This window comes from Brassica napus, chromosome C2 (genome assembly GCF_020379485.1).
Source record: "Brassica napus cultivar Da-Ae chromosome C2, Da-Ae, whole genome shotgun sequence".
Classification (NCBI taxonomy): domain Eukaryota; kingdom Viridiplantae; phylum Streptophyta; class Magnoliopsida; order Brassicales; family Brassicaceae; genus Brassica; species Brassica napus.
This window is the reverse complement of record NC_063445.1, coordinates 25,034,600-25,059,249: the sequence shown is the minus strand read 5'-3', so window position 1 is coordinate 25,059,249 and position 24,650 is coordinate 25,034,600. Positions and strand designations below refer to the sequence as shown.

Genomic DNA, 24,650 nt, shown 5'->3' with positions numbered 1-24,650 from the left:
TAAGCTCTATCTCTTTAAGGTATGTTGCAGATTAAACCTTATGTGTGTTTTCTTTCTGAGAGATTGGTCTCCTGGTTTTTGCTTGTGTATAGACTTGCTCGTTTTAACCTAATATGATTGGTAGAATTCTAGTTATGTGAAAGCATGTGTATAGACTTCAGGAAGGTTTGTATTGTTTCAGGAAACCCTTCCTGCAGATTCAACCTTAGGTGTGTTTTCTCCATATCTCTCGATCTCCGACGAAAACCCATCTCCAGAACTCTCTCTCTCTCGATCTTTTACGCGAGCTCTCTCTATTCTCCGAGAAAAACCATTTCTAGAGCTCTATCTCTTTAAGGTATGTTGCAGATTCAACCTTATGTGTGTTTTCTTTCTGAGAGATTGGTCTCCTGGTTTTTGCTTGTGTATAGACTTGCTCGTTTTAACCTAATATGATTGGTAGAATTCTAGTTCATGTGAAAGCATGTGTATAGACTTCAGGAAGGGTTTGTATTGTTTCAGGAAACCCTTCCTGCAGATTCAACCTTATGTGTGTTTTCTATCTCTCGATCTCCGACGAAAACCCATCTCCAGAACTCTCTCTCTCTCGATCTTTTACGCGAGCTCTCTCTATTCTCCGAGAAAAACCATTTCTAGAGCTCTATCTCTTTAAGGTATGTTGCAGATTCACCTTATGTGTGTTTTCTTTCTGAGAGATTGGTCTCCTGGTTTTTGCTTGTGTATAGACTTGCTCGTTTTAACCTAATATGATTGGTAGAATTCTAGTTCATGTGAAAGCATGTGTATAGACTTCAGGAAGGATTTGTATTGTTTCAGGAAACCCTTCCTGCAGATTCAACCTTATGTGTGTTTTCTTTCTGAGAGATTGGTCTCCTGGTTTTTGCTTGTGTATTGACTTGCTCGTTTTAACCTAATATGATTGGTAGAATTCTAGTTCATGTGAAAGCATGTGTATAGACTTCAGGAAGGATTTGTATTGTTTCAGGAAACCCTTCCTGAAACAAGATGGGAGATCCATTACCATTAAGACTAGCACTGCCTGAGCTGAGATATCCGATTGGATCAGAGCCAGAGAAGACGATATCGATAAACCAACACTCGATAGTTGCTTATATCAAAACTGTTAAGGAAATTCTAGGAAATGATGAGTTCAACAGAATAAGAGGGACGTTTTTGGGACCGGTGATCAAGCTTGGAGAGAGGTCTTTGAAATTATCAGCTAAGATAGTGCACGCAGTTCTCACCAAAAGCATCAAGACAGTGAAGAGACACGAATCCTGGTTCCATTTTGGTGCTCAGCCAATGAGGTTCTCTATAAGAGAATTCCACATGGTGACTGGTTTGAAATGTAGTGGTGAAGCAAGAGAACCACGAGAGGAAACCGAGAGATTTAAGTGGGACTTCCTAAAAGGGCGTACTCATACAGTAAAGGACGTGGAGAAGCAGCTCAGAAACACAAGAGAAGATGCTTCTGATGAGAGATTCTGCCTTGCAATGCTCCTCCTGATTGAGAGCATACTACTACAGAAGAGCCTTCTCGACGGTGGCACAACTTTTACTTTGGATTATGTGAAAATAGCGCAGGATATGGATGTCTTGATGACATACCCATGGGGGAGAACAGCTTATAATTTGCTGTTAAAATCACTTCAGAGAGCTGTCGACAAAAGCCTCGACAAAAACAATTATGATTTGCAAGGATTCCCTATGGCATTTCTTATATGGATACTTGAGTCAGTACCTTTGCTACAGTATGCATTCAGTCAAGTGGTTCCTATTCTGAGCGTTCAACCGTCTACCCCAATATTTTTGTGTGAGAAGTACCTTCAAATAGCTTCTCCACAGCTGATAGATGTTCTCCTAATTGAAATCAAAGATCATGTAAAGTTTTTACATTATTTTTTTCTTGTTTCTGTTTTGCCTTATGATTCTCCATTTAAAAGCTAATTATTTTTATGGTTTCAGCTTAAGGTCATATGCATCCTACCTCCTATTCCTAATGATCCAGAAGCTGATGTTTGCATGGAAGACGAAGCTAATAAAGATCTGGATGACATGGCCGATTTATCCAAGAGAGGTTATAAGTTTAAAATTAGAGATTGGCGAAACATGTCAGTAGACCTATACGGTGCTAATGAACAAATAAGAAGAGCATCTTTACTGTTTGGGAATGGAGGGATGAGTCAAGCTTCTTCTTCGTATCAGGAGGAGTCTTTGGAATCAAAGATCAACAGAATCAGCGAGATGGTGGGAGATAATTTAAGGATCATGAACGATCGTTTGTGTTTGATTGAAAAAGACAGGAAACAGATTAAAGAACGTGTGACAAAACTAGAGAAACTACAAAGAGTTACTTCATATGAAACTCCAAACAATGAGGTAACTTTTTTTCGGAAATTAAAATTAATGTTTATCTAGTTCTTGATTCAGTTTTTTTTTTGAGTTGTCAAGTAATTTTGGAAGATGTTATACATATTTAGGATTGCCTTCCTAATTTTTGTTCTACTTGCACAGACTGACACAACTCCATTTCATGAGACGGCTTCCAGACAAGGTGAAGCCAATACAGATCAAGCAGATGAACAACTTAACAATGAGGCAAGTATAATTTTGAAAACTGTTGGTATTTATAAAATTATGAATTTGGTTGTACTTCAATTAATTTTTGGAAGTTCTTGTACGTGTTCATAATCCCATTCCTGACTTCAGGATACACGAGAGCCTATGAATGAGATCACGAAAGAGACACCTGGTTCTCCAATAGCTCAACAGAATATTGAGACTCCAGTCCTTACTCCAATTCAGACGCAACAGGTACATTCTTTTAAAAATGGACTTTTCAAGTAATTTTTGGAAGCCCTTGTACGTGTTCATGAAACCATTCCTGAATTCAGGAGACTCACGAGCTTATGAATGAGAACATTTCACCAAACATTCAGGAGACTCACGAGCAAAATAAGGTATTACTTTTATTTTAAAACCTTTAATAAATATAAAGCAACTATCAAAATGACTGGATATCCTTGAATCTAAACCATCACAGGATGTAGAAAGCAGAGTTCAAAATACCTTTGAGATCGGAGCAAATGTGGAGATTTCATCACAAGATGACAATACTTGTCATAAATGGTATCCAGGAAATGTGTTGGCAACATATTTGGTTGATGGGGTTGAGATGGTGAAAGTTGAGTACTCCGCACCGTCTCTGGACGAAAAGAAGAGGAAAAGGAGTGTTGAGACACGTGTATCAATTGACAGAATACGTCCTCAACCACCACCTGAGAGACCTGGAGCGAAGAAAAGTTATGAGCTAATGGATGACGTAGAGGTGTTCGACAATGGTGCCTGGTGCGCTGGAAAAGTTAAAGTCATTTTGTTTGATGGCACGTGTTTTGTCTCTTTGAACAATTCTACTGAACAAATTTACTTCAACCATTCTGAGATGCGAAAACCAAGAAAATGGGTAGATGGTGTTTGGAAGATGACAGAAAAGGTAAAACAAATGCCTTGGATAACTTGAATTGAAAAATAATGTCATTTGTTTAATATCTCGGTATTTTTTTCAGATAGAAGAAGAGCAGACGCAGAGTGTGAATCCCAGTGAAGGAGATGGTGATGAAAAGGTATGAAATATTTATACATCATACTAGGAATTAAGATATAAATGTATCTGAATTTTTGTCATTCAAAAAGGGGAAGGCGAAGGCTGTCGCTTGTAAGAAGAAGAAGAAAGCAAATGCTCAGCCAGTAGATTTGCTTCCTTTTCTACAGCGAGAAGAGAAGAGGCCAATACGACCTAGAAACCCTCCTATGCCTGTAACACCTGAGGTAATCCTTCCAATTGATCCATTTGTGACACCTGAATTTCCTCGGTTTTCAAGGCTTGCACACTGGATGGATCTACGGGGCATATATCGTGTGTAAGCAACTTTTTGTCCTTGCATAAATATTCCTAATTTATTTTGTAAAAGTTTCGATTGATACTAGTTAATTTTATCAACTACAGACCGTTTTATATCAATGGAAGAGAAATTGAAAAAGAGTTCTTTCAAAAAATGGACGATGCAGAAAAGAATCTCAACAAAGAGGTAATCAACACTCTGTTCTGTCTTCTATTTATTTAATGTTAATAATTAATGTGGTTCTGGATGATGCAATGTGATTAGGAAAAGGATATGATTGAGTTTTGTATTTACAAACTCTGTTTCGATTCTTATTGAGTGGTAATAATGCTTTGTGGATATTTGATTGTGTCATATGTTTAGGAAGAGGTTGAGTTGAGCTATGTTAGATGTCCATGTTATAGCAGTTCTATATGAAGTTTCTAACTATATTGTTACATTGGCAGCACATAAATGTTGCATTTGAAATGCTAAATTGTAAGAGGGTTGAGCAAGGTGCTTGGTTCCGCAACAACAATCTTCCAGCAGCATGCTTTGTACCAGTCAGATTCTTAGAAGTGGTTGGGTACGCTTATGAATCTGTCAGGAAGCCACATAAGAAAAAACAAACGTTATTGGAGGGCTGTGTAGGCGAACTTGTGAAAGGTTTAATACATCCAAAGAAGGTATGGCTGGAAGATGTTGATGTTATATATGGTGTCATTGAAGATAAGTTGAGCTATCACTATATTGGGGTGGAGATACAATTGATTGATAACACAATCACACTCTTCCATTGTGGTCTTCCAAAAGCAAATATCAAACGTGCTCTTAATCAAATCCAAGAACTGGCAGGTAAAAACTCTTTGTGATTTATTAATTTTATCATTCAGTGTAGAAAAATCAGTTTTATTTATATTGTTACATTGATTATGGATAGGATTGTGAAAGTATGCGTATCCTGAAAAAAGAATTTTAGCTAATTTAGAAAATAAAAGTTTGTCTCTTGCTGCTTGTGCTTGTGATGCATTTTTACATATTCATTTTGTTGTCTGTTGGTGATTAATTTATTGTATAATTTTGGGTATTTATGACAGTGTTGATTAGTGCCATAAAGATGGAACTTCTTGGTGAAGAGGTTAATTTCGAAGATATCAGTCCATTTCAAGTTAAGTTTGCAGAAGGGCTTCCAAAGACAAAATTTCCATACAACTGTGGTATTTTTGTTGTGAAGATGCTGGAATGCAGGTCACTGGGATTGAAGAGCATGGCTAATATAAATGATGAAACTGCGATGGACTTACGAAGCAAGCTATGTTGTGAGATCTTCGACCAGTTTATGGATAAAGATTTCCAGGAAGGTCAAAGGAAGTGAAAATGTCATATTTGTTCTGTTTTTTACTCTGTTTTTCTACTTTGACGTTAATTATCTCTAACGTTTAAGTTTAAGTTTGTAATGAATTATCCCTAACGTTTTTTTCATTTAGATTGTTATTGAAAATTTTTTAGGATGTCTTGATGAATTGTCAAATGCTTATGGTACTTTTAGGACGGGTTTCCAGAAAAAGAGTGAGAAAGCAAAATGCACCATAGCCTAGCAAATTCCTTTAAAGTTTACAAAAAAAATGAAAAAGAATGTGATCCGATGTCAATTGAACTCGTGAGCTCTCGAAAGATGAATCAAAGTGTGCAGCCGTTGTGCCAAGGGTGTTATACTTGCCAAAAGCTATAATAAAACGAATATAACTTTTGAATATTTAATTAAAAACAGAAAAAAATGTGAGTATACACAACGGGAATCGAACACGGCTTATTGTGTGATAAGGGTACACTAAGAGTAGAAGGGCTTGCCACTAGGCTATGGTGGATATTCGATAACAGTGTAAATGTGAATTTATTTAATCACCGACGATAGATTTATATAATCTGGATATCATTTTAGGTATTCAGGATAGCTTTCCAAAAACAAATTCCTTTAATGTTTACAAAAAAAATGAAAAAGAATGTGATCCGATTTGGATTGAACTCGTGAACTCTCGAAAGATGAATAAAAGTGTGCTAGGCTTAGGTGAATCATCTGATATATGTGTCCACATAAATGAATTTAACCGCATTTTATGTCAAATTCAGGATGGCTTTCCAGAAACGAATATGAAACCGAGATTAGCCAGATATAAGACCACTAATCCTCTACATTTTAATCAGTGTTTTTGTTTTGTTTTGACTGAAACACAACACAAAAGAAGATGATAACATGAGATTACTCATAATGTGGTTTCTTAAAACAAATCATAATGTGGTTTCTTAAAACATAAGCTTTAAAACATAAAAAAAGAGAAGATCATAACATGAGATTACTCATCCAACAGCCACTTTTCCTCAAGCTTACACCAATCAGGAACTTTGACCTTCACATCAGCAAGCATTCCATCCGCTTCCATGAGTTCTTCTTTGAGTTTTTCCAACTCAGCAGTGAAGTCAAATTTTCCTTTAGCCTTAATAATCTCTTCAAGCAACTCGATTTGGGAAGCAATGGAATTTGCTTTGCTGGCTGCCTGATGCCATTCAATTTCAGATAGCCTGTGTTCGTTGGACAAACGAAGAAGAGCCCTGTAACGTTCCACAGTTTCCGCCTTTCCTTTGTTGAAACCATCGGAAGCATCAGATCCGTAAACCTCCTTTATGGGACGCTTCATCATCTTCTTTGACCCTTCCATTGAAACTTGATGAATGAGAAAAGAATAAACACAGAAGAAATGAAAGTCAGTAAAAGGAGATCTGATATCTTCCCTTGTATATATAGAACGAAAAGTAACCCTTCGATTACTATAAAATGGTTTAGAAAGCAACCTTTCGATTATTGAACGGTTACTGAGATAAATGATGTCTGTTTTAGAAAGGAACCGTTAAAAAAAAAATCTGATTCCAAGGGAAATCGAACCCAGGTCGAGACAAGTGTATAAGTTTCGAAAGATAGGTGGTTTAGCCGCTAGGCCGAGCAGAATCATCTGGTAGATTTTTCCACATAAACATATTTAACCGTACAAATTGTGATTAGCAAAATTTGGAGAAAAAAAAATAAAAATATACACATCTCTCAGGATTCGAACCTGAAATGTCTGGGAGGAAAGGCGGAATAAGGTATACCACTAGACCAAGTGTGTTTCAATCGTTAGGTGAAGTAAGTAACAGAATATATTTCTTTTATCTGTATTCAACTATAATTTAAAAAAAAATCTGATTCCAAGGGGTATCGAAACTAGGTCGGGACAAGTGTTTCAGATTTGTAAAGATAGGTGGTGTAGCCGCTAGGCTGAGGTGAATCATCTGATATATGTGTCCACATAGATGAATTTAATCGCAAACGTTATATTATAAACTTTGGAAAGAAACTCTGAGTTTCAGGATGGGATTCCAGAATAGTTGAATATTATTGTGTTTCTTTCTAGCAAAGAAATTTGAACTAAAATTGAAATGAGATCAAAAGATAAGATTGTATAGTACAAAAAATAAGGAAATTTCAAATTGTGATTTGGAGTTTTGGAGAGTAATGCATTAAAACCTAGGTTGTATATTACAAAAATCAAATTTTCCATCAGCTTTGATAATATCTTCAAGCAACTCGATGTCGTTTGGAAGAGACTCTTCGATTCCTGAGATATATGCTTGAACAAAAAAAAAAAATCAACCATTACTCGTAGGAGAGTCGAACCCGGGTCGAACAAATGTTTCGGTATCATAGGTTTGGTGGTTTAGCCGCTAGGCTGAGGAGAATCATCTGTTAGTTGCTTCCACATAATTGAATTTAGCCATACAATTTATAGTATAATACATTGGAAAGATCTTTGATAGTTCAGGATGGGCTTCCAGAGTATGCATGAATAATATACATGAATATTAGTGTGCTTCTTTCTTAAACTAGAAAAAAATGAAATGAGATCAAAACTAAGGATTAATATCTACATATTTGGAAAATTTGATAATGTGATTTGCAAATTTTGGAGGAAAAAAAATATATATATACACATCTACTAGGATTCGAACCTGGAGATGACTAGGAGGAAAGAGGGAATTAAGGTGTAGTAGCCACTAGGCCAAGTTGATTTCAGTCATTACATGTTGTAAGTAAAGTAATATATTTCTTTTATTTTTATTCAACTTAATTTTTTTTTAAAAACTCTGATTAGTAGGGGCATCGAACCCGGGTCGAGTCAAGCATTACAATTTCGACAGATAAGTGTTTTAGCCGCTAGACCGAGGAGAATCATTTGTTATACTTTTCCACATAAATATTCTTAACAGAAAATGTTGTATTATAAACCTTGGAAAGGAACTCGGGATTTCTGGATGGGATTCCAGAATAGTTGAATATTACTGTGTTTTTTTCTAGCAAAGAAGTTTAAACTAAGAATTGAAATGAGATCAAAAGATAATGTTGTATATTACAAAATTTGGAAAAAATCATACTTATTCGGGATAGGGTTCCAAAAGAAAAAATGTATATGGTCTGGTGCATATCATGTAACCATCAAATAGCCAACATCCAAATAATAATCAATAAAAATGTAGAACTTCATCCTATAGGCCTCTCGCATGTGCTCTTGTTGTGCCCTCCTGTGCCACATCTGCTGCACTTGTGGGACTGAGATTTAGATCCAGGAACCCCAAACTCGCCAACGGATCTCTTTCTCTTTGTAGGAGGGCGTCCACTTTTCTTTTTGGTAGATGGAGGTGGGCAAGACAGTTCATCAATATTCTCTGGATAGGTGGACGTTGACAACTCTCCACCAGGATGTATGCTTTCAGCATAAGCTTTAGCCCACGTTTCTGTCAAGTGAGAAGCATCAACAAAAAGGTTTTCATCTCTCTTGATATGCTTAGCAGCAGCGATGGCATGGATGCAGGGGATCTTGTCAATGTCGAAAACATTACATGTGCAATGCCGCTTCTCCAAGTCAACAACAAACTTCATTGTTTCATTCTTCACCTCAAACTCGCTTCGATCAACTTGATACACATTCAACAACATTGCGGCCCCTAACCTAGATACCAATTTCTGCACAACTTTTGGAGTAACCAGGTGCTTATGTTTCGCAGCCGCTTCGCGTCGCTCAAAAAACCAAGTGGTCATCGTCAATCTGATAGTTTCAAGGAGAGAGATAATGGGCAACTCACGAGGCATCCTCAACATAGAATTGAGAGACTCTGCAATGTTGGTAGTCATGATATTATACCTGTTCGCAGGCGCATAGCTTCGTGCCCACTTCCTAAAATCAGAATCTTCCAGATACTTAGCCAATTCAGGACATTTATCCTTTATGTCCTTGAAGATTAACCAGAACTCGTGACACGTATAGGCATCAGCAGCGCTTTCCACCAGAGGTAGCAACCCAGTCTTCGCATATGTAGGAGTGATGTTGCGGAGCAGATGGATCCTGCAAATTCCATGGTGAGATAAGGGATATACATCCTCCAACGCTGAAGAAATGGAGTTAGCCCTGTCTGATACAAAAACAAGATCCGAAGCGTCCGGGATCTTCTGGCTCAAACCTCTAAAGAACCATTTCCAAGAGGCGCCATTTTCTGCGTCAACCACTGCAAAGGCGAGAGGATATAGATGATAATTCCCATCTTGAGCACAAGCTGCCAATAAAGTCCCATTGAATTTTCCCTTCAGAAATGTACCATCTACTGCAATAACTCTCCTCATCAATGAGAATCCCCTTATCGAAGGACCAAAAGCCACAAATGCATACTTGAACTTTCCTGCAGCATCCACATGTTGATAAGTCAAGGAACCAGGGTTTGTTTCTGTGATTTTATACAACCACCTAGACAAATTGTAATAGCTGTCTTCAGGAGTCCCTCTAACCAAAATCTGAGCTTCTTCTCTCACTCTCCAAGCTTGTTTGTAATTGATGTGAACACCATGCAGCATCCTGACCTGTTCAATGATCTGTTTCGGTTTGAGACCTTCCTTTTTTTCTCCATAATTGCTGCAAATCAAAGAACCCAACAACTTTGCAGATGCTTGTCTGTGGTTGGCTTTCCTGTGTGTTGTATCGCATGTATGCTCATGAACATACTTTTTAACAACGAAAAAATCTGAAAGAGGTAGCTTGATAGCACGCATCCTCCACGTGATATTTTCATCAACACAACTCAAAAGCACTCTTGACTTGTTAGAAGAGACAGTCTTGTACTCAAACTTCCACTCTAAAGCCCATTTCTTCATCCTCAACATCAACTCTCTCTTTATCTTAAAATAGCTATTCACCTTAATATCGCCAGCTCCTCTCGTGGTTGGTGAAAGTCCAATATGGACAGGGCTAAAATCCGGAAGAGCATTCAGAGGAACTGCAGAAACACCTTCATATAGAAGACTCTGCAAAAGTCGAGTAGTTCTGTAAGGCATAATACTTGATTATGAAGCATATCATGCAAACACAAACAGAAAAAGGGAATTAGGGACAATGTACCTGTTTTTCTCTCTGCACAGTAGAAAGAATCACTGGATTGGCATTCAATGGAACATTAGAAGCAAATGTATCAGAAGCTTGAGTGTTACAGCTAGCTGGATCAGTACTAAACTGCAAAAGTCCAATATGAACAGGGCTAAAATCCGGAAGAGCATTCAGAGGAACTGCAGAAACACCTTCATATAGAAGACTCTGCAAAAGTCGAGTAGTTCTGTATGGCATAATACTTGATTATGAAGCATATCATGCAAACACAAACGGAAAAAGGGAATTAGGGACAATGTACCTGTTTTTCTCTCTGCACAGTAGAAAGAATCATTGGATTGACATTCAGTGGAACAGTAGAAGCAAATGTATCAGAAGCTTGAGTGTTACAGCTAGCTGGATCAGTACTAACCTGCAAAAGTCGAGTAGTTCTGTAAGGCATAATACTTGATTATGAAGCATATCATGCAAACACAAACAGAAAAAGGGAATTAGGGACAATGTACCTGTTTTTCTCTCTGCACAGTAGAAAGAATCACTGGATTGGCATTCAATGGAACAGTAGAAGCAAATGTATCAGAAGCTTGAGTGTTACAGCTAGCTGGATCAGTACTAACCTGCAAAAGTCGAGTAGTTCTGTAAGGCATAATACTTGATTAGGAAGCATATCCTGAAAAGTCTAAGGAAGAAAAAAAATCATACAAACCTTAACACACAAACGACAGGTTCCATCAAATGCTCTAGTCTTGGAAATGAAAGTTCTGAGCTGACGAGTATTACCTATCGAGAGTGGGGGGAAACTTTCAATAATACATTTCATATCCAATGAAATACCATAACTCAAACTGATTTCTTCCTCTTTAACACTAAAATCTTCAGAGACAATCTTCATCAAATCTTCATACAGTAGATCTTCTTCTATGGAAATGATTGATGCATTCCTCTTCAAATCAACAAGAAACTCCCACTGGAGAGATTCTTTTGAGATCCATTGTCCACAAATGCACAAAACTTCCATTGTTCTACAAAATCAACTTCAATTCATCAACAAATGAATAATATATAACAAAAACTAGATAATGTATAACAAAATGAAATGATTCAAACCTTAATCAAATCAGACACACGAGAGAGAGAATGAGATGAATAGACGTAGAAACGACAGATCAATTGAGAAACGACGACGACGATAAATAAACGGAGAGACGACGACGATGGATCAACGGAGAGACGACGACGATGACGACGACGGAGAGACGACGACGATGACGACGACGGAGAGACGACGACGATGACGACGAGGGAGAGACGACGACGACGAAAGACAACGATGAGGAGAAGAAGAAGCGATGAAACGAGGACGGTGACAATTGATTTCAATTTTTTCTTTTTAATTACTTAAAGAAGAGAGCATAAGGGTAAATTACCCCTTTAGTGAAACCTATTTTTGTGATTTCTGATCCTGAATGCTAGTTTGGGGAGGAAAACTTTGTTTGGTGTTCTTTGTGTCATTTTCTCTAACTGCTTCGTCCTTAATTTGATTGGATTTGATTTTATTTCATAAAAGAAATTATAGTTCAAAAATTTGTACCACAGCAAGACCCAACCAGACGATTTTATTGAGTATATTTACAAGCTATTATCTGAATCATGTTCTTTTTCAGAATATAAAAAGAGTAAGAATGTGTGGCTGTAATATTAGTAATATTTACTTTTGTATGGTGGACAGTTACTTTCACAAAATAATTGTATGCCGAATGAAGGTGGACGTCTATTTTTTTCCCTTGTCATAGAATGTGCAGCTCTGACTTCTGAAACATGATAGACGTCATAATTCATTTATTTATGAATTTATGAGAATACGTCGCTATTTTTTTTTGGAAAAACGATGGAGCTTTGCGTGTCACATGTCTTAAAAGTATTAAGCAACTCTAGCGAGAAGATTACTCGTTGGATGATTGGATCAGAGGGTTCAATAAGCGAGCACGTAACTCTTGGATCGGATCAGAGGGTTCAACAAGATTAGGCAAAAAGTTTAGCGCCGTTGCCGAGGATCGAACCCGGGTCACCCGCGTGACAGGCGGGAATACTTACCACTATACTACAACGACTCTGTTGGCAAAGTTAATACAAAATATATGTAATTCATTACGTTCACCTTCATCTTAACGTCCAAACTAGCTATCTTTTTGTTAGGTTTGGAGATTCCGGGTGGTCTTAAATTTGTTCCATTAAATTAAATCTGAAAAAGATTGTATAAATATTGAAATTACATAATAGTGCTGTTTACGTTTAGATTATTTCTGTTTCTGAGTATTTAGAGTATTGAACACCAATTGATTTGCTTATTATAACATTTTTGGGCTTTTAGGCCGAAGTATTTGACTTTTTTCAAAAATATGTTTTGCTTTTCTGATTATTTCCATGTTATCTTTTTTTGATCTGATGACCGTGGGGTTCCAGGCAGTAAGCCCAGACTAATCCCCACGAGGCCTTCCATCCGGGCACGCACGGTTATAGGCGGGAAGGTGGCCAAGGCGACTCGAACCCAGGGCGGGCACTCCAGCCGGAGTTCCAATACCACTAGGCCAAGAGCACTTGGTTGATTTCCATGTTATCTTGTCAACTTCTTTTTAACATTTTAAAATGTAGTTGTAAACTCACAGAAAAATGTTTTCAAATTTTACCCTAAAACTTACAAAAGTGATATGACTCTTTTTATAGGTGTATATGTTAAGTAATGTTATGACATAAGAATCACTCCATGAACTTTGGTTCTAGTGAATTGTTTGATATGGATACATCATACATGAGAGGCAAGTATTTAATACAGTCCTGGGGTGATTCAAAAATTCAAAATCATGGAGACCAAGGAGAAATAAACAAATAAAGTGATAGTATCGTAATTATACGAAAGGATGGGCCCATTAAGCCTGTCCTTTTACACAAATATATATCGGTCTACCATTCAGACTCACGTCGATGGCGTGTATACATTGCACAAAAGTTACGAAGTGTGGCCCTCGTTTCCTTCTTCTTTTGAACTATTTAAACCCTTTTAAAAACATAAAATTCGGATTCCAATACAAATCAGTACCTTAAATGTTCATAAGCATTTAACCAAAAGTATTCAATCCAACTTTTTCGTTTAAATAAAAAAAATCTGAAAATTATATCAACAAAATATAGCATGTTCTTAAGTCTTAACGAATAAAATACCCTACAAATTGAGAATATTAATTAATCAGTGTGTTCAGTTAGAATTTTTCATTGAAGTGATGTTTTCAGTAAACATACCATTAGCAAAACAAAAAATCATTTAAACTGGATTAAACAGTCCTTAGGTGGAACCATTAAAGACAAAAAAAGAAAACCGCTCAGTTTCCATTGTGCAAATAGGTTGTAGTACAGAATCCACGTGTTGACAATGCATTGGTACTCGTGCTAGGAAGGCAGTCACTATCGTCCCTTCCCTACCTTCGTCTCTTTCTCTCTCTCTTACTCTGCTTTTGCCCTCACTGCTTACTCTGTCTTTCTTCCTCAGACACCGATTAAAAAAAACCCTAATTTCTCTGCTCGATTTCTCTCTGGTCGTGAAAAAACAAAGAGAAGACAAATGCTGGAAGCTGCTGATGACTCAAACGTCCTCAACAGAGGATTCTCTCAGCTTCAGAATTGCTTCGGTGATTGCAGTAGCGAAGAAGAATTAACCGTCCTGCCACGCCATACAAAAGTTGTCGTCACCGGAAACAACCGTACCAAATCTGTCCTCGTCGGTCTTCAAGGCGTTGTTCAGAAAGCCGTCGGACTCGGTGGTTGGCATTGGCTGGTGAGATCAATAATCACCACCCTCCAAGCTTCTTCCTTTTTTTTTACTACATATCTGAAATTATTACAAGGTTCGAGCTTTAAATCTCAATAATGCAAGCAAATCAATGGTAGTAAGTTCGATGTTGCTGAATCAAAATGGATCAAAAGAAAAGCAAAAAAGAACATTCGATGGGACTGATTGTCCTTAAAAATTCTAACTTTATTCTAAATTGCATCATTACGATCTTCACTTTTTTTTTTGTATTTATTTTAACTTTTTTTTCCTCCTCAATATCCTTATCCTTTTTTCATCTTTTGTGGGTTCAAGCTAGCTTTTACTTTGTCACTAATTTTAATATTAATTAGGGTTTTGTTGTTTCAGATGTGTCATTTTCACTCAGTACCCAATTTCATTAGGCTGCTTAATTAGTTTTTAATTGTTATAAACTTACTTTATTTGATCATTACTCACTGCACCATTCCCTTGAGTTACTGTTTGATTAGTACTCAGTTTTTACTATAAGTAATTTTGTTGTTTCAAAATAAAATTGGTTTTTGCATTTCTAGCAAGGTTTGTGTAAACATTTTTTTTTTAAATCAATTTGTTGAGGTATACTATCTTAATACGATTTGTTCATGACCCAATGCATATTATTTTACTTATATCAATTTCTTGTCTCCCAGCATTCACATTTCCCTAAAAAGTCTAAAACTTTTAACTGATGTGAATCTTCTTATTAAGGTTTTGACAAATGGAATCGAAGTGAAGTTGCAGAGGAATGCGCTTAGTGTCATTGAAGCTCCTACAGGAAACGAAGAAGACGATGATGTTGAAGTCGAGCATACGCAATGGAATCCATCTGATATGAGTAAGCTTGGTTCCTTGTCGGAAAAAATCTGTCAACTCTTCGAAGTTGAATGTTCTTTGATCGTGTGTGTTGCAGCATGTGAAGACACTTTGAAGCCTCACAAGTCGAAGCAAAGAGGATACAGATCAGCGCGATTATCACATAAGGCAATGTGCAGGGCCTTATCTTCTGACGCACACTCAAAAAGCTCGACTATTACTCCTCGTGTGAACATGGTAATTAATGTCTTTGGACTTGTTGGATATGCATTTTAAAGTTTTTGGTGTTACAATATGTGGTTTTATTGCAGAAGGTTGATCTTAGCAAATTGGATATGCCTGCATTACAGAGATACATACGACATTTTAACCTCGTGAGTCAAAAGGAACAATCTTCTTTTACACTCTCATTAGTCACCGTTAATTGTGGATAAGAGTTTTTGTTTTTTGACAAGATGTGTGTATTGTTTTAATAAGGTGGATACACTTCCTAATCCGTCAAAGGAGCAGCTACTTGAGATTGTTCAGAGACACTTCATGTCTCAGGTAACATTCCTCTTCTTGAACAACTGAAATCACAAGTGCCAGAAGCTACAATATCTGCTCTCTTGTTTACAGGAAATGGATGAGCTTCAGGTTATTATGGGATTCGTTCAAGCTGCAAAAGGAATGAAGAAAGCTTGCAGGTGGAATTTAAGAGAACACCAGAAACACTGATCTTAAATGCAACAGCTAAAGCTCTTAAATGGACTAACGGACGGTCACATATTTTTAAACCGTGGCTTAAAAGGTTGATCAGTAGTTAAGCCTATGTCTCTTTTGGGTTAACAGTAGATGTTGTTATTTTGCTCATGTAAGTACATCAAGAAGCAATGACCTAAACACAAAGTAGCGTTTCTAGTATCTAATTAAGCATCTATCTTTATATACGTATTGCAAAGAATCTGAGGTATAAGTTTCTTTTTTCCTAAGGATAAATAGTTTATAAATTTTTAAAAAGATACAAATGTGAACTGAATACTTAAAACAAATCTAAAAATCGAAGAAGGTAATATACAAAGTCATAAGCTTTCCGTGCATGATAAGCAAAAGAAACGACATGCAAAACCAGTGAGTTGATGAATTATGACAGTCAAAATGTAATATATAAACCCTCTTCGTTTTGATGTTGTTGCGACCAGCGAAGACTTCGACATGCAACCAAATGTTGTTCTCAGTATGTATTGGGGATTTTGCGACTAGTCGTAGAGACTAATCGCGGAAAAAAATAATTAAAAATCGCTAAAATTTTAATTTTAAACCGTTAGAGCATATTATAAAATAGCTACTTGCGACTAATCACAATTTCAATCATGCGATATCAAAAAGAACAACTTAGCTGCGATCTACGACTGGTCACATGTCGCAGCAAACGGACACCAAAGACTTGTTTGGTTTTGGGTTTGTAAGACTTTTTCCCAACCAAAAAAGGTAGGAAAAAGAAAGAGAGTTCAAAGTTGGTTTTATCAAAACTAACCTGATCTCACTTGCACCTACTCAGATAAGGAGATAAGATGATGACACGTGAACAAGCAAAGGGATATAAATAAAAGAGGAGAATGCTACATGTATGTATTTCCTGAAAGGATGATCTAATGGAGCAGTTAAAGAGCCCAAGCGAATGTCTTCTCTCTCTCTCTCTCTCTCATCACCTTCAAAAAGAAGGCAACATCCTTTTGGAACAAAATTTTGGCTTCTATGCTTCTTCCATCACCAACATAGTTTTGTTCAGATAAAAAACCTTTTCTACAATTTAGAACACCCCCTTGACAACAACACGGGTAAATGACATCCTGTTGTTTCTAACTCAGTGAACACAAAGAGTTTCACGTATACAAAGTTCTCTTGCTCCACGGCAATTGCAAGACACAAACAGCTTATGATACGAGTCAATGAACGGCAATTGCAAGACACAAACAGCTTATGATACGAGTCAATGAATGTGTGATCTTCAAGAGAGCATCATGGAATACAACTAATAAGTAATTATAGTTCAAAGGGCTAATTAACAATGATTATTAAGTCAGCACATAAATCTTTTTATATCTGTTTCATTCATATTATTTCATTGTATTGAACAATGCAGATGGGATTAGTGTAACAACTGAACACTTAAAAAAGGATCATTAAAAACGGAAGAAGATATTAATCTTTAAGAGAAACCCGACCGCGTCTAAACCGGAGATCTTTTAAGAACGGGCCGGGCAGAAAGTGATCAAGTAGTTAGCTCCATTACAAGTGAAGGAACTCGTCGCGTCGTCATAGGCATAACTATAAGCGCTAGGGCAAGCGTTCTTAAACATAGTCGAGTACTGCGTCGGAGAACAAGTTTGCGGCGTCGCGTGAGCACCAGTACAACAAAACTCCGGCGAGTTAAACGCCGCGCAGGCGCTCTTACACGCCGCCACGATACCACCGTTCTGCGGATCCATGATCCGAAGCTCGCTAGGACAAATCTCGTTGATGTCGGAGACGCATCCTGCGTAACGACAATCTCCGGATCCTCCCTGTGGTCTAATCCCCATCTTGACGTTGTAACCGTCAACGAGGCTCACGTCGTAGAAATCCATGCCGGAGTTGCTTGATCCGACGGTGAACTCGGCAAGAGTGGCTGGAGGAACTCCATTCCCGGTACATTTTAAAGCGCCGCCGCAGTCTCCGGTGACGCAGGTGCCGCGGCCGGAGGAGTCAAAGCTGCAGCCGGTACGAGCCCAGAAACGTCCTGACCATCCCGGAGGAGCGTTGAGCTGTATGGAAGCGCCGGGAGTCAAGGGAAACCCGCCTTCGCCGAGGGTGTTGGTGTTGCCGGAGAGGATTCCCGGCCACACGGTGTAGGGGCAACTGTTTTCCAAAGTGAAGACGGTGGCGGAAACTGCAACGCCGCCTGCAATATCATTACACAAACAACTGTTATAAAGGCATAAGTGAAAGTGAAACGAAAGAAAAACAGAGTGTTGTTGTTGTTGTTACTTGTGATGAACGCAAAGAAGAGAATGTGAATACTGGAGAGATTCGCCATCTTTTTATTAGGGTTTAGTTTAGTGTGTGTTATGCAATGTTGATGATGATGATGAATATGAGTTACTGTCACGGATCATCTATTTATATGAGTGATGGTCACTAGAAAATTCTACTCTTCTTGGTCCAATCTTCTTTATCACTATGAATTTTATTTTTGCTTTAAATGTTTAATATAATATAAAAAATTAAACTTTATAATTTGATTCTTTTATAAACTTAATGACACGGTATCATTTACGTTTATGCATTTTTGTTGCACTCTCTTTTTCCCAAATGAAGTTGTATTTGCATGTCTTGAATCTTTTAATGTGCACATTTATACAAGTTTCTTGTCTAATCTACCTCACAAGAACACGTTTTCCCAACCGAAAAGGTAAAGCAAGTTTATAGGTAGTTCTATCAAAGCTAACCTAATCTCACTTCCACCTACTTGGATAATCAGATGACATGTGAACAAGCAAAATGCATGTAAATAAAACAAGCAATTCTATACATTCTCTTCTTGAAAAGATGATCTAATGGAGCAGTTAAAGAGCACAGGCACCGGTCTTCTCTCTTGCATCACCTTTAGAAGAAGGTAGCATCCTTTTGGGACAAAATTAAGCAGTTTACTTGCGTCTTCCATCACTGACAAAGTCTTGCTCAGATGGGAACTTTCTTTACTAGTTATATAGAACACTTTTCGACTACAAAGAGTTGATGACCTATTGTTGTTTCTAACTCAGTGAACACAAGAGTTTAGTTTCACAGTTCCTACAAGGAATTTCCCACAGTGGCTACTGCAAAGACTAAACAGCTTGACACAACCACAATGAAAATAAATATACAAGTCTAAATGAATACTTGAGTATCAAGAGAAGAACATGGAACAGAACTAAACAAGTAAATTAATATAAACAACAATTAAAAAAATAGCGAACAAATCTTTTCATCCTGTAAATTTTTGTCTGAAAAAAATGTATGTACAACAGAGTTAATGGGTTTTTGCTTCTTTACAAGAAGAACCTCCTTTACAACAACCAACAGATGGTGAGGGCCGGAACTTATAATAAGTAGCAAAAGACAAATATGTGAAGCTTAGACCAACATATACTTTGAAACAGCTATGTGAATACAAGGTCAGATAAAGAAACAGTACCGTCAAAGATACTATCACTCCAAATGTTGCAATGCACTTGAGAATAGATAGTTCTTCTTCTGGTCTTTGATTTGGGAACTGCCCTTGAGCATTGAAATCAGATAGCAGCCTGTCCTTGGACTTAAACGAATCCATTAACCAAGCAGAAGACTCTGCCTCGCTTGCTGGAATCTCCTTTGTTAGAACTCGCTTAACGTGGATGTGAACTTCTGAAGGATCAGTTCCGAATACATTGTCCATGAAAGATGGGCAGCGAGGCTTATACGCTATAGTCAAATCATAAACTGCATCCAAAGAGTTATGTAGAGCATCTAAGCAAACGCTGAAGCCTCTTGTCTTCGGTAAAAGTACGTTTGATAGTGTTGGAAGACCAGCTTCGGCTGCAAACTTTTGGCTTCTCTTGCATTTCTCTTCACTGCATATCCAACAACAAAGGTTAAACACACGTCACAGAACTCACATGTAATTGAAGTCAGAGAGGGAAACATGTAGTATACGTGAAGTCAGTTCCTTCAGGGAAGAGAGCTAGCCACAAGGGCTCACGAGGGTCTTTAAACGATGAAAGCATTTGAAGCATAACAGGCTCGTCGACCTCACGCTTCCTCTCAACTGGTATAAACTCAAGAACATGAAACCCCCATCCGAAGATAGGCAGCCTCATCAAGCTGCTCTTGAGGACGTACTTGATGTAGCCAAGACAGCCTTTCCTCAATGCGATGTTCCAAAGATACATCCAGTCCACCTCTGTCCTGTGGTTTGCTATTAGCAAAACACGTTTCTCTACGGGAAGGGTGTCTCCGGAGAAAATTACTGTTGTTCCGTTGATCGTTTCGAAGAGGTAAGGCCATAGAGCTAGCCAGTGACCAAAGATGAAGGATATAGATTTTCTAGATTGGTGGACGCTGAGAAGGCGTAGAGCTAGAGCAAAAGGTGGTGCGAAGTAGATGAGGAACATGAAAGCAGTAGAGAGGAAGATGAGTAAGATGATGAGACCCCTCAGAGTCCTAAGAGGAGTCAAGGGGCGGTTCTTTAAGTTATCAGAGTCCCCGGTAACTTCCATCTTTTCCAGATAAAACCTTAAAAGTGTCAAAGACAAAAACTCAATGCCAACATAAATTTCAGACAAGAGACTAGGAAACCAATAGAAACAACAATGTTAACTCTAAGCTCAAAAAGAAAAAGAAGCAGAGATCACATATAGTTCCTTCTCCAACAATCATGTGCAAAGATCACTTTGTTACAGTATTCTTTTTAGATTTTTCGAGAAACTTCCTTTAGTGAAAATGAAAACTTACTACTGTAACAAAAAGTAATTCATTCACATGATCAACACGAATAAATCCTAAACTAGATATTTATTTTAATAGCTTCTTTCTCTTTAATTCTTTTTGCTTTTTTTTCGAGTTTAATTCGCGGAATTTCTCAATAGTTACAATTTCAAAACCCAGAGAATAATGATGGAACATAGATGGTTGTCTTTTTTAGCACATACTTATTAGACTCTAGAAGCTGAATAGACTCCAATCAAAATTGAGTATTAACAATCACTATTCAAAACAGAAGCACAAAGAAAACATTCCCAAATTGGGAAACACTTGTGAATACCGCAAAACTAATGAAAATTCAGATCCCACGTGATAAAAAGACACCATAGAGACAGAACAAAGAGAAAAACACTACTCTAGCGTGTCTGGACGACAAAGCAATAACAAAATCTACAGACGATACGACGAAGAGAATAAGAGTACCTGGAGAAGCTAGAGAGGGAGGGAGGGTGAAGCCAAGTTGTTGAAGAGGGAAGGAAGGAAGAAGGATAAAACGTTATAATGGAACAGAGGAATGAATGAATGAATGTGAATCTCAGAACCAAAGTTTCGTAGAAGGATCCAAATCTGATTAGAGATATGATCAGAGACGGTAGGGTGTACCGTAAATCAACCAATCTAATTGGCAGTATACGACAAGGTCTAAAAAGCCGCCGCGAAGACAAATCCTCGAAGCTGACACTTTTGCGACGACCACCCGATAATATTCTCCTGGGGTGTTTGTTACACTTTGAACGAAACTCAAACGTGAAGCAACCTCTTTAATAAAATAAAATAAATAAAAAACCCATTTTATTTGTACCAAACAAAAAAGAAGAAAATCACGCTTTTTCTTTATTTTCTTTATTTAAATTAAATTAACACGCTGCCTTTTTCTTATAAAGCTGGATCTAAAAACTTTTAGATCTAAGTTTTTATTTATTTATTTGGAGACCCACATGTTCTATTATTTTCATCTTATTAGATGCAAATATGCAATTAAACAGGTTGCTTGAACATGCTCAAGATAAAATCGTATCTGTAGTTCCAAAAGTATGTATATTAATATTTAGTTTAGTTTGAAGTTAGTATACGAGAAATTCTTGGGTTCACCATGCAATAGTGTTTGAGTATTTGATATCTTTTAAAAAAGAAAATAAAATTGAATATCCAAATTAGATTATATTTTTAAAATAAAATAATAAAAATAAATAAAAATAGTTACAAAAAATAAATTAATTAATATTGTTAAGTCTTCAGCAAAATACTAAACCTTATACCCTAAATCCTAAACCCTAAACCCTAAACCCTAAACGTTAAACCTTAAACTTTGGATAAACTCTAAACCGTTGGAAAATCTTAAACCCTAAATCATACATTAAAAACTAAATTTTAATAACACTAAACCGTAAATCCTAATCACTAAACCCTAAATCCTTGGGTAAACTCTGAACCCTTGGATAAATCATAAACTCTAAGGGTTTAATTTTAAATATTTTTGATTTAGAGTTTATGATTTATCCAAGGGTTTAGGGTTTATCCAAGGGTTTAGAGTTTAGTGATTAGGGTTTAGTGTTATTAAGATTTAGTTTTTAATGTATGATTTAGGGTTTAAAATTTTCCAATGGTTTACGGTTTATCCAAGATTTAAGGTTTATAATTTAGGGTTTGGAGTTTAGGATTTATGGTATAGGATTTAGTATTTTGCTAACGGTTTAACAATATTTATTTATTTATTTTTTGTAACTATTTTTATGTATTTTTATTGTTTTATTTTAAAAATATAATCTTATTTGGAAATTCAATTTTGTTCATTTTTTAAAAGATATCAAATATTAAATACTCAACCACTATTGGTTGGTGAATCTAGATGATCACTCTAGGGGTGAACCCAAGAATTTCTCTTAAGGGTTGTTCGTTTGGTTGCCGCAGGTACCGGCGGCAGCGGCAGCGTCAACATTCTGCGTCAACTCTTGTTCGTTTCGTTGACGCAGGAAACTGCGTCTGACGCCGTGTCCGAACGCCGCGTCCTGCGGCTGACGCCGATAAAATCTGCGGTCGCGATATAGTATGCGGCAGCGGCAGCGTCAGCGTCTGCGAAACGAACAACAACTGTCCTCATTGACGCTGCCGCCGCCGCTGACGCTGCCGCTGACGCCGAAACCTGCGGCAACCAAACGAACAGGACTTTAGTATATTATACAAAATTGTCTTCTCTAAATCTCTAGTGGTTGATTAAAGAACATTTTCTTCTCCTAAATACATTGGACTCATTAAATTATTAGACTACGAAAGATACCTTCTTTTTTTGTTAATAGATCTTTAGAAATATTTGATTTATAAGATATCATTGACCAAAAAGTAAAGTCTAGTATAAAACTTAAAAGTGATAGTAGACCAAAAATACGAGGACGTGACTGATCGGGTTCAGAAAGGTAATATTCTCCGCTCCCTCGATTCGTCAACTTACAACCAGGGGTATGTATATATATATGTAAATAAAACACAACAGGGGACTATATAACATAAAACGTAACGAGGGTTTATTCACAATCTCTATTATTAAAAGAGAAGTACCCATTAAAAATATCTCTAAATTTTTTAACTTATTTACACTTCCATGCCACTGAGAATTAAATTAAACTACATATTTTAATGTTTATCTTTTCCAGTTAAATTAATGAGTTTTCCTTAATCAAATTTAAATTTAATGTCATTAAATGAACCTACCTATTTTAATTTTTGTCTTTTCCAGTTAAATTAATGAATTTTTCTTAATCAAATTTAAACTTAATGTCATTAAATGAACCTAAAAATACATCATATTTAACGTAGCTTATTACGGACGAGTACGGCCCAATAATGAACTTGAATTTTATTTTTACGAAAATGTGAATCACTTGACTTATGTAATATTTAAAATATATTAACTACAATATAACAAATGCATATAACCTACCTATGTTTTAGTTTGAAATGATCATGCTCAAGTTTTATATAGTCAACTTACATCATGCATCGATCGATGTACAATATTCAAACCACCTACAGCTTTCGTTTTCTTTATAGGATATCAACAAACCAATCATCTCATTGATTTTCTAAGCTTTATAAAAAAAACAAATCAATAAATACAAACTCAAAATCCAATATTTTCTATTAATCAAAACAAAATATCTTCAATGTCGTATCTTTAATGTATCTATTAAATATAGAAACTATAACCATAATTACACTAATTATAAGAATAGATTTGATTCCAACCAATTGATCTATTACTTCAGTAATTGATTTGCTTGCAGAAGATGAAACAATAAATTTAAAATTTATAAGAATATAAAGATATAGAGATTCCAACCAATTGCCTACATTTGCGTATGATTTTCGTATAATAAGCGTCAAATTGAACATTGAAAAAGATAGAGAGATTTTTTTTAATCTTTTACCGACACAGAACTTAAACAAAACGAAGAGTTAAAGGTAATTTTTTTTGTTACATTTCCCGGAAAAAAAAACGGTTACAACATGAGCTTTCATAATATGACCTTTTAACATATTAATGTTATGGACATTTAATAATTATCTTGACGAAAAACAAAGACTATAAATAATTTATTATTAATAAAATAATGAAATTATTTACAATTTGATGACTAATTCATCGCCCTTTTTTATATGTTAAATTTTTCATAGAAGTTTAAAAATCATTTTATTTTATTTAAACATGTATAACTAATTTATAATCTTTTATGCCGTACTAAGTAGGGGTTATTGGTTGTTGTATTTTAATGGATTTGAAAATCCGAACTAAATCTAGTGCTATTGGTTATATGATTTTCAAATCTGTATTAAAATCATGTGTTATTGGTTTAATGATTTATAAATTCTATATCAAATCAAGTGTTATTCAATCGTACGGATTTACTAATATATTTGATTTAATAATAGATTTGAATGGATTTGTTTGGATTTTTTAGTTAAAAATACAAAGACTCAAATCCGAGGGAAAACCTCCGGATTTACATATTTTACTTGGATTTATAAATACTATATGGATTTCTAAATCAATCAAAATATATAAACCAATAACACCTCATAAGTCATAATATAATATTTCTTCATATTTTACATTAATAACCATTGTTT

General features: G+C 36.3%; 6 protein-coding genes and 1 non-coding gene across 9 annotated transcripts; 3 read left to right on the top strand and 4 right to left on the bottom strand.

The window, feature by feature from the left end:
* Window positions 1-1,005: 1,005 nt before the first annotated feature.
* LOC125582275 lies at window positions 1,006-3,800 on the top strand. Its single transcript, XM_048748879.1, has 9 exons — window positions 1,006-1,881; window positions 1,966-2,379; window positions 2,515-2,598; window positions 2,710-2,814; window positions 2,895-2,960; window positions 3,044-3,493; window positions 3,567-3,623; window positions 3,694-3,715; window positions 3,772-3,800. The coding sequence occupies exons 1-9, from the start codon at window positions 1,006-1,008 to the stop codon at window positions 3,798-3,800; spliced, it is 2,103 nt and encodes a 700-aa protein (XP_048604836.1).
* Window positions 2,836-4,895, top strand: LOC125581733. The gene is made up of 3 exons (XM_048747681.1): window positions 2,836-3,920; window positions 4,007-4,088; window positions 4,349-4,895. The coding sequence occupies exons 1-3, from the start codon at window positions 3,811-3,813 to the stop codon at window positions 4,751-4,753; spliced, it is 597 nt and encodes a 198-aa protein (XP_048603638.1). The 5' UTR covers window positions 2,836-3,810; the 3' UTR covers window positions 4,754-4,895.
* Window positions 4,896-8,454: 3,559 nt separating this feature from the next.
* LOC125582274 lies at window positions 8,455-11,363 on the bottom strand. Its single transcript, XM_048748878.1, has 5 exons — window positions 11,180-11,363; window positions 11,052-11,125; window positions 10,647-10,757; window positions 10,450-10,552; window positions 8,455-10,250 (listed from the first exon to the last, which is right to left on the bottom strand). Exons 1-5 carry the CDS (start codon window positions 11,361-11,363, stop codon window positions 8,455-8,457), a joined length of 2,268 nt encoding a protein of 755 aa, XP_048604835.1.
* Window positions 11,364-12,384: 1,021 nt separating this feature from the next.
* TRNAD-GUC lies at window positions 12,385-12,456 on the bottom strand. The gene has a single exon. It is a non-coding gene; the product is annotated as a tRNA-Asp (tRNA).
* Window positions 12,457-13,623: 1,167 nt separating this feature from the next.
* On the top strand, window positions 13,624-15,945 carry LOC111211436. Of its 3 annotated transcripts, none has more exons than XM_022712530.2 (6): window positions 13,653-14,174; window positions 14,898-15,024; window positions 15,100-15,239; window positions 15,317-15,376; window positions 15,480-15,548; window positions 15,621-15,945. In XM_022712530.2, exons 1-6 carry the CDS (start codon window positions 13,962-13,964, stop codon window positions 15,717-15,719), a joined length of 708 nt encoding a protein of 235 aa, XP_022568251.1. In that variant the 5' UTR covers window positions 13,653-13,961; the 3' UTR covers window positions 15,720-15,945. The 3 variants fall into 3 exon arrangements, with proteins under 3 accessions (XP_022568249.1, XP_022568251.1, XP_022568250.1); XM_022712529.2 differs by having other exon boundaries at window positions 13,666-14,174; window positions 15,314-15,376; XM_022712528.2 differs by having other exon boundaries at window positions 13,624-14,174; window positions 14,898-15,239; window positions 15,314-15,376.
* Window positions 15,946-17,053: 1,108 nt separating this feature from the next.
* On the bottom strand, window positions 17,054-18,159 carry LOC111211441 (pathogenesis-related protein 5). The gene is made up of 2 exons (XM_022712533.2): window positions 18,012-18,159; window positions 17,054-17,925 (listed from the first exon to the last, which is right to left on the bottom strand). The coding sequence occupies exons 1-2, from the start codon at window positions 18,058-18,060 to the stop codon at window positions 17,231-17,233; spliced, it is 744 nt and encodes a 247-aa protein (XP_022568254.1). The 5' UTR covers window positions 18,061-18,159; the 3' UTR covers window positions 17,054-17,230.
* An 815-nt stretch (window positions 18,160-18,974) lies between these two features.
* On the bottom strand, window positions 18,975-21,299 carry LOC111211440 (probable 1-acyl-sn-glycerol-3-phosphate acyltransferase 4). The gene is made up of 3 exons (XM_022712532.2): window positions 20,949-21,299; window positions 19,698-20,276; window positions 18,975-19,615 (listed from the first exon to the last, which is right to left on the bottom strand). The coding sequence occupies exons 2-3, from the start codon at window positions 20,258-20,260 to the stop codon at window positions 19,036-19,038; spliced, it is 1,143 nt and encodes a 380-aa protein (XP_022568253.1). The 5' UTR covers window positions 20,261-20,276; window positions 20,949-21,299; the 3' UTR covers window positions 18,975-19,035.
* Window positions 21,300-24,650: the final 3,351 nt, after the last annotated feature.